We start from the raw sequence: 13582 nt of genomic DNA, 5'->3' as shown, positions 1-13582 counted from the left end.
AAATCTTTACCTGTCCTGGCACACAATCACTGTCATCACAGCTACCTGTGACATAACAGGAAACGTTCATTAGTTTCAGCTTAAGAAGTAAGCAATTCATCTGCCGCTAGGGAACTGAAGTTCTTTTTTATCTGGCAATATTCTTAGCAGGGAGAAGATACCTAAAATACAAATACCAGCAAAACTCTTTCCTGGACACAAAGTTTTTCAGAATTTCCCATGTTGTGTCACGATACCGTTAACTATTTTCAGTTCTATGAATTACTGCATGATACCAATCTAGCATAACTGTGCTCTTTAGACAGAATTTTGTTTACACAACATGAAAATTCAATCTACCTCCAAATGTGCAATGCCTTAAAGCAACCATGGGTGACAGGGATCTAACTTTGAGTATTTGTTTTTTTCTTTAAGAGCCAAGTTTTACTACGCGAACAGGAAACTGGAAGGCACCAGCCAAGTTGTTGAACCCATTTCCTCAAAAGGACAGGAGTTTAACATAACCCCGACACGATTCCAACACTCAGAGTACCCTAGAAACCCAAAAGCCACCAGGAAGATGGCAGGCGAGAGTAAGGGCATCCCTAGTTTTTTTCAGTTTCCTGAACCGGCAACATATTTATTTTAACAAACCCCAAAAAAATGAAATTAATGCTCAGAGATGAAACAACAGCCTATGCTACATTGCATGGCATGAAAATCCCACCAGTTTCTCCTTATCTGGCCTGGGCAGAAACATTTCCTGCCGGCTCCAGAAGCAGCCCCACCAGTTGAGCGGCGAGCGCACCCACAGAACAAGCCTGCCAGGTGCCGCCAGAGGCAGGAAGGATGCTCACCTCACATGCTGCTTTTAGCGGTGCTAGCTATTTGAAGTAAAACACAAACGAACAGCAAACACACAGTCTAGGAGCCAAATGACCTCCAACTGATAGGAAAAGGATGCATGAATGATCAGCTCTTGCTAGCAAGACTTGGTTACAACAACTGTTTCCCTCTTGTCACTCCAAAGGCACAGTGGTTTCACTCCATTATTTCAAACTCATTACAGACCTCCAGGTAAGTTTACAACTGTCACACAATCCTTGTCTTTTACTGCTGTGCTGCTACTTTTTCTTATTTTGCATTTAAACAGAACATAAACACATTCACTGTAACACGAAACACACTTTTACATTTGCTTTTTTATATTGCATCTTAACTCGAGGATATAAAAATTATCATTGTTCTTCAATAATGCAACTCCATTCCTGGAAACAGTTGCCTTAAAATGTTAAGCTTTCCTTTGCAACTTCTGAGGGAAATGATGCTGTGTTTTATAACCATTATCAGCACGGCGTCTCTGTGTCAAGTGCAACTCTCACAACACAGTTAAATTCAACATTTAGCATCCAGTATTTAAATATAAAGACAGCAGATTTTTGCATTTAGCTTGTCCTGTAACAGAGCAAAAGAACTGCCTCCTCCCAAAAGCAAACATTTGCCTCTGAATACACAACACCGTAAATTTACAACATTTAGATGTGTTCCAAAACAGGTTCAACTGGTACAACAAATAAAACCCTTGGAGTGAACAGCATCTAAAGTCAGATGAATAGGAATTTCTTGTTCTCTATTAGAAGGTAAGTAGAAGTATTAATCATTCTTTGTGTCACTCTTTCCCATTCTGAGTTCAAGGAAAAATGCAATGGTAAACCAGCTATGGCAAAATACCTTGGTTATGATGACTATGCCTCTATGATTAAAACTTGGTATTAACTAAGACAGTTTGTAAAATATGTCCCAAAGTAAACACAGAAACCCTAATTAATATGCTATTTTCAGACACAGTTTGTAATTTTAGCTAGGTTTTAATCTACATCCACTCAATTGTGTAAAGAAACCAGATCCAGATTCAAACTCTAGGAAACATAATCTAAGGGCGTTGTTCAAGCCTTATTTCTAATTAAGGATTTAATACTTGGACAGTACCTTCCAAACAAGGATTAAGAATTTTGCAAAGGAAGACAGTATGACTGTAAACTGCTGCCTTGGCCTTCCCAGCTCAGGAAGTGCAGATACCACACCCAAAATCTTTTTCAGGCCTTTTTTCTCTCACCACTTCTGCTTTTTCTCTTCTCTTTTCCATATAAAGTTCAGTATTAAGTTTTAATCTTTCCTCCTAAACCAGAATCACAAAATATAAGAAGCCTTTGTCCACCCAAATTATTCAGTTCTAAACGTAAAGCTACAGTTCCAAGATACATGGAAAAATGTCAAAGGCAAATATAAGAAGTCAACGTTTTCAGCATTTTAGTATTTTATCTGTCAGTCACTGTGGATCTTCCATCCTAAATATGTGCCTGTAAATACCATGTTTTTACCTGGATCTTGGAGTTATCACATGTCAGCCTACCACGAAAAAAACAGATTCTTAACACAGTTGCAAAGCAGTGCTCGTACTACACAAAATTATTTTAAGGAATTAACAATAGCACTTTACTGGGAAAACATATTTTGGCTTCAGGAGTTTTTAAGCCCTTCATGAACAGTTATATAACTCTTCCCTTCGTAGCCCTGATCATGTTTTATTTTATTTACAAACAGAAGTATCTACCCCAACAGTTATACGATGAGCATGTGCATCTACATGTATCTGCATCCCCAGATAATATCACCAGTGGCAAAGGAAAAAGAATTAAAAAGACTGTTTCTGTGAACCAGACAGGAAACCCTACACTTCAGCCTCTTCAAGTAAGTGCTAGAGAGAGAAGTGTCTTAGGGCTTTGCAAAAAGCATTTTAAACCTTGAAAGTTTAACCCCTTTTCAAATCTTTTTAAGCAGATTTTAAATCCTCCGTACATGAAAGACAAGCCATTAAAGTATATACGAAGAGAGCTAGCAGCATGACATATCTCCTTAAAGAACGATAAACCTCTGTGTAAGATGGACTGTTCAGTGTGTGGGAGGGCAGCAGCATGCTGACATTAGCTTAGAAAAATATGCAAACTCTTAACACTTCTGAATGCAAGCAATTTAAAAGCCCGCAAACTATCCCCCAGGCAGCCATCTCAAACAGTTGAGTACTAAAACGAAACTAAAATTAAATTTGAAAAAAGCACAGGAACGTCAGCTTTCATACTGATTGACTACATTACACAATACAGTTTTCGGCTTCTATTTAGTTATATTAATACTAGTATGTTCATTCTACTGAATTTTATACAAAATTCTTTTTATAACAAGTTAATATTTGTATTAGTTAACTCATCAAGTTTTTCCCTTTTAATTTCACTGCCCAAAACCCGATCACACTGCTGAAAGTGGCATATGGCGTTACATGAAAAAATGACACAGTTGGGCAAATGCCTGCAGGGGAGTAATTAATCTCTAGCAGCATTGATACCACCGCGCCTGCCCCCACATACTACAGCTGGAATCTCTGGAGCAGAGCAGAGCCCGCCGCTCCTCCAGGACTGTCCTCTGGCTGCTGGGGAGTAGGGTCATCCCTCCCCACCGAGGTCTCTTCTCCTCGGTGAAGAATGCAGGGGAGATAGGAGAAAGGGCTTCCTTGACCTGTTTTTCCAGCAGCTCTTACCCTTCCCCCTCCTACACACTCATATCTGCACCCACCTCCAAATTACACACACATCCAAGAATCTCTGTAGGTTGGTGAAAAAAAAAAATCTGTAGGAAACGATGCACTGAAAAGCAGCAACAGTTTCCTCCACATTTTTGCATCTGTGAAAGCTGGAGTGACTACCCTCCACTTCTCAGTCTCTGGAGAACGAAAGAAAAAGGTAAAAAGCATCAAAATGCCCATCTTTATCTCAGATGCAAAATCATAGTTGCCTTAATTGTTTTTGTTGTTCATAATTCTCCAACACCCACTCTTTGCTAATGACAGTCCAAACACACAGAAGACATTGTTCATACCCTGAGGAGCTTTCCAATTAAATGAAAGAAATTTGAATATAATGAAAACATTCATTTAGATACAACTGGAGGGTTTAGAGTTATACAAAAGATTATAATTTATGAAGGACTTACAGGTATGCTTGGTGCTCGTACATGAGAGAGCATCGGCCAAACTCTGGCTTATATTCCTTGGTTTTGTTAAAAAGGACGAAAGTGATGCACAATCTTAGGCACTACCTGCTTTTGCCCTCAAAACATTTATATAATCCTCAACAAAGGACTGTGAAATATTGTGCTCCTAATCAATTAATAATCCTGTAGAGAAACCAGGCTAGATTAAATGACCTCTTCCAAGCTTTTTAGGTACCACCATTTGAAAATTTCAACAGGAAAAACAAGAAACCATTACGGAGAAGCACCACTAACCTAAATAACAACATATGAGTTAATGAGTTGGGGCGGGATATTAGTTAAGCATAATGAAACTTCAGAGAAGTATGGAAAGAAAGGGTTTTTTTTTTATATACAAAAACTGCATCTAAGACTATAATCAGATGGCCCATGTTCTGAAATGGCATTGTACAAAGTGAAAAAGCATCTTTAACTTTATATTGGTGTAAAATAAATTCTAATATGGTAATACAGATTTTGAGACTAAAAATCTACAAATAAATATGAGATTTCTAAGAAAGCTTATCTAGTTCACAGCAATATATAGTTGCTCTTCATAGTCACCTGAAGAACACAGCGTGCTTTAAAAAGTTAGAGAAACCTAACTTTCTGTAGGCCAGTACTTATTTAGTATCTTTCCAGTTAAAACCAACAGTGAAAAAAGTTGGCAGTATATAAAGATTACATCAAAAGTTTTAATTGCTCTTAAAAAAATCCTGCAGACTTCTTCATGTATTACACTGATAGAATTATCTTTTTTAATCAGGTTCAAGTGATGCTCTGCAAAAAAAAAAAAGTACCTCAGAGGAAAAGAGTTATCTGATCAGCACGTCACACCCAGAGGCTCAGAGTCTGTGGTTAATAAACAGCTCTCTACAGTGAAGAAAAAAAAAAGAAGAAAAAATAGTGCTTGCTCTGACCACAATCCTGAAAGCAACTTTGGAAGACTCTTAATCAAAACCCTACTAAAGCTAGACAGGTTACCCATGGACAGAACTACCAACTGCATTAACCTTTTTTTCAGAATTGGAACCTTCTTGGAACTACATATCTTTTTAGTACCTTACAGACCACAATCAAACCTCATACAAAGAATTTTGCATTTCTGGCCTAATTCCTGGACTTAATTCATATAGTTCTTAACTCCACCAATACACAATTAAACCGGTTTTCATGGCTTTTCCTTGAAAATTTAATGAAAAGAAGACCCTTTAAAGAAAAATAATTTAGAGATCATGCATCACTAAGATTTATTATCATTCTGGCACAAGCAAGATAAACTACAGGAGTTATTCAAGCAATTCAACACAACCTATTAAACATCATCTCTGAAAATCATACATCTAGCCCTAGAGCTATAGAAGGCTTCCTAGCATTTAAAGAGGAAATAGAGACAAAGCAGTAAAACTTTAAGCCTTGTTCAAACAATTTTCTTTGCTTGAACAGAAAATGAACAGCTATTTCAAAGGGGTTTTCAAGTAACACTTGAACAGTCAGGACTAAAGCAGTCCTAGACCCAAACCACGACATTCAGTGGTTGCATTTCCTGGATCTACCTGCACACTCCGTGGAGCCTTTTTGTTGCTTTTCGTATGTGCTATAATCAAAGAAAATGAAGGTGTAGCAAACAGCACTCTCTTAACCACACAAACTGAAACCAATCTTAGTCATCTTCTTCTTGGGAAACTGTGGACAGAAATGCTGAAGATCTTGTGTTCACAGAAGTTGTTGCACATTGCCTTTCTACTGCTAGCTGCTATATTTGCATTACCTTTTGTGTCTGGCCTCTGCAATCCAGTTTTAATAAAATCAATATAGGACGCACAGTTTATAGAATGAGTTAAATTACCAACTTTATTTTTGCACATTTAAACAAAATCTAAAGTTCAAACATATATATGTGTATGTTCGTATGGGCACACATTTTTGCTATTTCTTTTGTTTGCTTGTTCATTAAGGAGTGACACAGGAAAGAATTACAAAAATCTGCAACTGCCTGGGAGGCAATGTAAAACCTTTTGCTATAAGGTGCCACTGACACTGCAAGCCAAATTCACAATTAACAAATAGCGGGCTGTTAGAATAGCTTAGCCCTCATCTCCCAGTCACTTAGCAAACTCTGGTGAACAGAAGTTAATTCATCTTAAAGTTTTGCGAAAATCGCCTTATGAATTTTCCCAAGAAAAAGTTGTCACACTAACTAATTACTATGTTTCAACATATCATGTTAATTGATGCTTACCATCTCGACCGTGCTGCAAAGGATTGGAAGTTACGACATGGGCTACAATCTGATTTTGGTCCTAAAGGATTTCTCCTCCTCTTTGGGAATATATGCCTCAACTGTCTAATTAAATACAGCTGAAATGCAACTGCCAATGTAAAGTCTTAGGCGTAGTATAATACCAAAAGCATCATTTACTCTGAAAATACAGTAAGCAATATATTCTAAATTGTTGAGGGAACCATGTCTTGTTTTGTGCTAAGAGTAGGCACTAAGCCCTCTAAGAAATAGAAGATTTATTTTTTTTAACATAACGTGAGTCAAAAATAAAAAAAGCTTGTCAGCAACAGCAAAAAATGTTACAATTCATGCTATTAGTTCAATGGAGTGCTCAATTATAAGAATATTTACGTAAAGAGTACCCTTTTTTCTCTCCTGCCCCAAAAATGAGAAAAGGGTTAGAAGATCACTATTGTAGCAATCCTACTGTACACTCCTGTAGTTCACAATGGAGAGAAAGTGAGAGAGCAGCCAAAAGGATGATCTACTCAGTCAAGAACACAGTATTAAGAAATAAGTATTCAAGTATGCAAGCTACTCTTAAATCACAAAAGCCAGGTATCCAATGGGAAAACAAAATTTTGATCCAGCTCTAATTAAAGACATGCTAGCACAACTGAGCCTGTAACCAATTCAGGAGCTACCTACCATACATGAAGCGATAAATTTGTATTAACCTACATGAAACCTCTTAGGTGTTTACATTGAGTAGAAAACAATGTTCGAAATAATTAGTGGAATGATTTAAGAACAAATTTCATAATACATATGAACCTTGCTGCATTTCATGTATGTAAGATCTTTTATAGCTGGAAGAGCCCTAGGACATTGTCAGATCCAAAAAATTAACATTCCTTGAGAGCTATGCTATAATTAAGAAGTTACCTAAAAATACTTTTCCAAAAGCATAATAATTTTAACAGCAAAATTTTTCATCATGTCACACTGCTGCAGGCATATAGCGTCCTCCTAAAAACATCATCTTACTAATAGCGACACATGCAGTAGGGCTACCTCAATTTTTATTCGTTAGAACAGTTACATGCTCGCACAAGGGAAATTAAAATGCAGGAGAATGCACACTACAGCAAAGCTTGAAAAGAAAAAGTTTAAAGGTACATGGGTCACATTAAGGTCCTCCTCTCTCCTAAGTCGGCTTCTCCCGCTGCTCACTCATGCAGGGAGATCATAATTTTGTGGCTGTGATATTTCCACGGCAACACTGGTGACAGTGATGTCACAAATTCAGCCCTGACATAGCTTCAGGATCAAGTAAAAGGAGCAGATGGGATGCGAGGGAGAAAGCCCCTATTTAAACACAAATCTCTTTCATAAGAAAGAAAGAGGCATGAGCAAAGAAACAGGTGAATGGATCACGTTTTCAAGTATGATATATTCAAAAGATTATCCTAGCATGAAAATCTATTTAAAGGCAAGACCTACAATACAGGGTAACTGTCAAATTTGTTAGGCCTTATAATAAACCAACCTTGAAAGCTCCCTGTTTAGCATGACAAGCCTTGTGCTCCATTTCTAAAGCGGCAGTGAAGACAATACACTTTTGTCCCTTGTGAATTTCCTTTAAATAACTTTAACATTCAGATATATTAATTTGATACATCACTGTGCTCATAATACCATATGTAAATATGATGTCAGGCCCTCACTGGAGTGAGTTTGTTATCCGAATTAGACAGAATATGAAAGAAATTAAAACGAATCCCAGATGGGTCACGAAGTACAGCAGGACGGTAACCGGAATATTCAGCTAGCACAATTTGATTGGTAAAAGGGGACTGTGCTTTTGTGCTGATCTGCGGACTCATGCAAGAATCAACACAACCTCCAGGCCAGCTGAAACACCCCAAGAACCCTCGCCGGTCACACGCCGCAGACTCCAACGCTACCGGAATCAGACCTCCCTTCTGTCTTTGGCCACCCCATAGACAAAGAGCAACTGAGCCCACACGGGGTAGAAGGGATGATAGCAAAAGGTGGAATAGAAGAGGATGCACCCACAATACAGTCACAAATACAGTCTCCACATCAACTCAGGTCACGGTTCAAGGAGATACACAGATTTCTTAAAGACGCTGCTCTCCACAGAGGACAACTGACGAACAGCACGAAATGCCCACCGAGGGAGGCAGGGGAAGTGACTACAACCAGAATCAGGCGTAGGTGGTCATTCACACAGCTGCCCGTAACGAGAAGTGGTTTCTTATGGCAGCAGAGGCAGAAAGATGCAAAACAAAAATCAGAAGTCAAAAGGGAGATAAAAGGAATTAAAAGGATATGGATCCACGTTCTGATCACAGAAGAAAAAACCCCACATTTTTCAAGATTTCAAGATGAAGATCTGAAAGGATTATCAACAGTCTAGCTCTCAGGAGGGAAAGGAAGAAAGAGAATAAAATCTGCAGGTTGAAGCTGGGCCTAAGCCGAGATGTGAACGGGCCCCCAGGAAGGGATGTCAGGTGAAGGCAGAGACTAAATGCACAATGCAAGGAGGAACAGATCAGAAGTAGCTAAGCACGGTTCATAGACATCATCTACAAAATTACTAAGGTAAAAACTGCAAAAGGGAGAGAACAGAAGGTAAAATGTGCCATGATACAAACCACAACAATGATCAGAGAGTTAGGAAAGCCCATCTGATTGCCCAAACCGTGACTGTACCTCGTGGCCGCACCTCAAATACTGTGTTCAGTTTTGGGCCCCTCACTACAAGAAGGACATGGAGGTGCTGGAGCGTGTCCAGAGGAGGGCAACGAAGCTGGTGAAGGGCCTGGAGCACAAGTCTTGTGAGGAGCGGCTGAGGGAACTGGGGTTGTTTAGTCTGGAGAAGAGGAGGCTGAGGGGAGACCTCATCGCGCTCTACAACTGCCTGAAAGGAGGTTGTAGCGAGGTGGGTGTTGGTCTCTTCTCCCAAGGAACAAGCGATAGGACAAGAGGAAATGGCCTCAAGTTGCGCCAAGGGAGGTTTAGATTGGACATTAGGAGAAATTTCTTTACTGAAAGAGTGGTCAGGCCTTGGAACAGGCTGCCCAGGGAAGTGGTGGAGTCACCATCCCTGGAGGTATTTAAAAGACGTGTAGATGAGGCACTTAGGGACATGGTGTAGTGGGCATGGTGTGTTGGGTTGACGGTTGGACACGATGATCTTAGAGGTCTTTTCCAACCTTAATGATTCTATGATTCTATGTACCAACAGCAAATCAAAAGAGCAGGCAATAAACCAAAGGACACTGGCTGGTCACAAAAAAAGTGAACATACCCAAGGATGGCACCAGGACCAAGACGTCATTCCACAACTAAATGAACAATCTTATGAAGAGGAAAAAAAAGAAAAGTAAAAAAAAAAAAAAGCACAACAGGTACAGAAAAGCCTGTTGGGATTATCAGGAAAAGACCTAAAGAACTACAATTGTTTAGCTTCAACAAAAATGTTTTTCGTAAACCTATTAGGCACATACCCGTGACACCACTTAAAGAAACGCTGGCTGAAATTAAAAAAATGTGGCTAATATAAGCTCAAGTCATCACTCATTGCTGTTTGTATCATGTACCAAACCAAAGCAGCTGCCAAACATCAGCTAAAAAGAAAGTCTTTTTCTGTTGTTCAGAAAAGAACTTACTTTCTCTCTATCACACTGATCAAAATTAACATTCCACTGAGAGACAGCAGTCAACTGTTCTGCTAAAACGAAATCTTATACAAAATCAACATTTTAAGACTTAAGAACTGTAGAGGATGCATTTCAAGTCAAGCTGTGCAAGTATTTCTCTCAGAACAAAAATATTTTTACAATAGCCAAAATGAAAATATAACAATAAAAACCCACGACAACTATGAATTAACACACTAATAGATTTTAAAAGGCAATAAAATAACCATATTCACTTTCTAATACAATCCCAATCCAACAGCAATTCAAAACATAAAATGACACTAGATCAGGATGAAAACTTTTTTTTTCCACCTCTCATTTCTATAAATAAATATCAATAGGCACGGTGTATTACCTTCGTTTTCAGATGCTTGGCATTTTACTTTCAGTACCAAATCAAAGGTACGTTCTGGATTTTCCCTAGAAGAAGCAAACACAATTGATTAATCACGTATATGTTTCAGATAGTGTTTCTACTGTGTTATATCTTTTCCATTCTATTTGTACAGAATAAAAGTAAAATAAATTAAAATTTCATTAAAATAAAATTAGAAATCAGATTAGTTCTAAGGAAGAACCAAAAAGTCACATTTCCCTGTACAGCCTTAAAAAAGAATAAGGAAGATAAACAAGCTGAACTGTGTGATTTATTTAAGTGATACTGTCACTGCCTTATACACCAAAGAGCTTTGAAATCACTCCCTTATACCACACCTAATAGCTGGAAAAAAAGTGCTACTAAAATCCTTATTAATCAATCTGAAACATACTAATGGAGTCATAGGCAGCCTTTTCTAAAGCTACAGTTTATTTCTTAATAGGAATAGCCCATCATTAGACTTCCATTTTAATTCCAGGAATTTAGCCACTACCCTTTAAATGCACATGATTACCACCATAAGGCTGAGGAATCACTTAGCTTCCTCTTTCACATGATATTGATCGTCGACTTTGGCTTTAAAGGCTGAATCTCAGGCATGATTCAGTGAGAAAACATTCATGCAGTAACTAAGGATAGACGCAATCCCGACCTAGCCAGGAAGATGGGAAGATGGAGCCTCCGTATCTGCAGCAGCCATCATGGCCAGCTCTGTGTGATGGCCAATGCCTCTTTCACCTCCCCAGTAAATACACACCTGATAATAATGAACTGCATATGCTAATAGTAATTAACACTCAACCTAATCCTAAACTAAATATTTATTAAAACAGTTCTAAATGCCATTACCATACCACCCACCTCTCCCTGCCTACCAAGCACACTGCTATTTATATTAAAAACAAGTGGTATAACTGCACCCATATCAATTATCTATTTAACCACATAAAAGGCTCACACTTGAACTCCCTTCTTGAACTCCCACTGAAGTCAGCTGGAGTTTTAGGCAAATAAAAAAATCCAAGACTTGGTTCCAGGCTTCTAGAATGCTTCAAATAAAGCATCCAGCAAATTAACACTGTTATTTCTTTAAAGAAAGTTTTGAATGAAATCCAAAGGCTGAGCTGGGGAAAATTTCAGCTGTCACAAATTAATTGATTCAGTACATGCTTTCATTGACCTCAGCACCATCATCCACTGAGATATGCAATTATAGTCTAATTCAGGTTATGGAGACATAACCCGCCCGTATCACAATCTTTCCTTGCATCATATTTTAAAGCATTTAGTTGAGCAAATCTACTGATCCTGTGTGTAGGAGATCAAATTCTGCTCGGAGTTACAACAGCCTAAATCTAGGATTTCTGCTATTAAAGTCCATCCACTGTTCCTCTGGCTGGCGAGCGGGTTCAGAATGAAACTGATAAGGCTTGGCTTCGTTGAGCCACCTAGGAAAGCAAACCACAGAAATCCTGCCTTTAAAAGAAGTGACATTACTCTAGCTCAGGCACTGGGTTGATACTCTCAGGCCGTTTTCCCCTTCCTCTTCCTCCGAAAACCCAGACTACGCAATGCTGGGTTTTAATGTGAATTGGTTAAAGTGTTACAAACACCAAATGAGGGCTTCTAACTCAACTCCTAGCTGAATTACCCTCATGAAGAAAGCTCTTTGAAGTAACACTGCCTTCCGTCTTTCACTATACTACTCTAAATCTGCTTTTGCAGAAAAATGTTTCTAAGTTTACTCTTCACATCCCACTACGCTTAGAAGTGTCAAAAATGTGTCAAACTAATCTGAGAATTGTCAGACTGTCTCTCATCTCCTTTACAGCTACCCGATAGCAGCCTGCTTATTCATCATACATTTACACAGAGATTTTTGTCAATTCCTGAAACCCGTGTTCAACATCTTGTTGGCTTCCGATGGGTGAGGCCGCATAGCAGTGCTCCCAGACACCTAAAAATCTCTCTTGCACCTGCCGTACCATAATGGCAAAAAGAAGGTTTGTAATTACTGGAGAGATTAATGTCACAAACCTCAGCCCGCCAGCTGCCGCAGGCGGGTCGCTGCGGGAAGCGGTACTGCCCAGGCCTGAGGAGCTCCGGCTACCGAGGCAGTGGGGTGGGCCCGCGGGCTGCGGCCGCGCTCCCGCCACGCCGGCCGAGCGCCTCGGGAGCAAGCTGCCACCATTTCACGACCCCCTTTCACCGGCCACAGGCCGACAGAGAGCAGGCACCGCTCCGCCCGCCCCCGCGCCCTGCCGGGCGCCGCTCCCCGGCACCGATGCCTCCGGCCCGGCGCGGCCGGCGGCCGCAGGAGCGCGTTCCCCCCACAGCGGCGGGAGGGCCATGTCCGGGCAGGCGCGCTGGGGCGGCCGGCGGGCCGGGAGGCGGCGAGGGGCGGGGGAGCGGCCGGCGGCGCTGCCGCCGCCTCCTCCCCCTCCCGCCGCCCCGGGCCGGGGCGGGGGGCGCCGCGGGTCCCGCCTCGCCCCGGCCCGGCGCGCAGCGCCCGCTCCCGGCCCCACTGCCTCCCGCCCGCCCCGCTGTCACTCAGCGACCGCGGCGCACCCGGCCCCTCGCACGCTCCCGCCGGGTGGTCTCCCCCTCCTCCCCTCCCTCCCTGCCGCCCCGGCGGCTGCGAGGCCTACTCGCTGCCTGCCCGCCGCGGAGCTCAGCGCGGCCCGCCGCTCCTGACAGCCCCGCCACGGCCCCTCGCCGGCCGCCCCCCCACTCACTTGAACCTGCTGTCCATGGTCACATCGCGGGCCCCCAGCGGCTGCTCCAGCGCCCCCCAGGGAGAAGCGCCCCGCCCGGCAGGGGCGAGGGGGCAGCGCCGGCCCCTCTGCCTTCGGCGGCGGGGGCGGCTCAGCGCGGCGGCGGCGGGCGGCGGCCCATGGCTGCTCCGCTCCCCCGGCTCGGGCCGCGACTGCAGTGGAGCGGCGGCACCGCCTCCTCCCCCCGTCTCTCAGTTCCTGTTGCGGTCGCTCCGGCACCTTCTGGGAACCAGGAAGCTCCGCGGCGGCCCGGGGAGCCGCCGGGGCCGGTGTCACCTGAGCCCGGCGGGGGAGGGCCAGGGGGCGAGCGGGAGGCGGCGGGGGGCCGCGGGGCCTGCCCCCGCCAGGGGCGGCGTGCAGCCCCTGCCCGCCGCGGCAGGTGCGCTGGGCCCGGGGAGCGCTGCTGCGC

The 13582-nt window shown here is 42.3% G+C and overlaps 1 protein-coding gene across 2 annotated transcripts in view; it reads right to left on the bottom strand.

Moving 5' to 3' along the window:
* DENND1B (DENN domain containing 1B) overlaps positions 1-13308 on the bottom strand; it is a 165664-nt gene extending 152356 nt beyond the window's left edge. For both annotated transcript variants that reach the window (XM_075156553.1, XM_075156554.1), the window contains exons 1-2: positions 13135-13308; positions 10376-10440 (exon numbers count right to left, since the gene is read on the bottom strand). In XM_075156553.1, the coding sequence (XP_075012654.1) occupies positions 10376-10440; positions 13135-13151 (82 nt within the window). In that variant the 5' untranslated portion in view covers positions 13152-13308. The remainder of the gene's footprint in view (positions 1-10375; positions 10441-13134) is intronic.
* Between the last annotated feature and the right edge of the window lie 274 nt (positions 13309-13582).

Source organism: Calonectris borealis, chromosome 8 (assembly GCF_964195595.1).
Source record: "Calonectris borealis chromosome 8, bCalBor7.hap1.2, whole genome shotgun sequence".
Lineage (NCBI taxonomy): Eukaryota > Metazoa > Chordata > Aves > Procellariiformes > Procellariidae > Calonectris > Calonectris borealis.
Note: the sequence above shows the minus strand (reverse complement) of the source record. Positions and strands in the feature narration are given on the sequence as shown.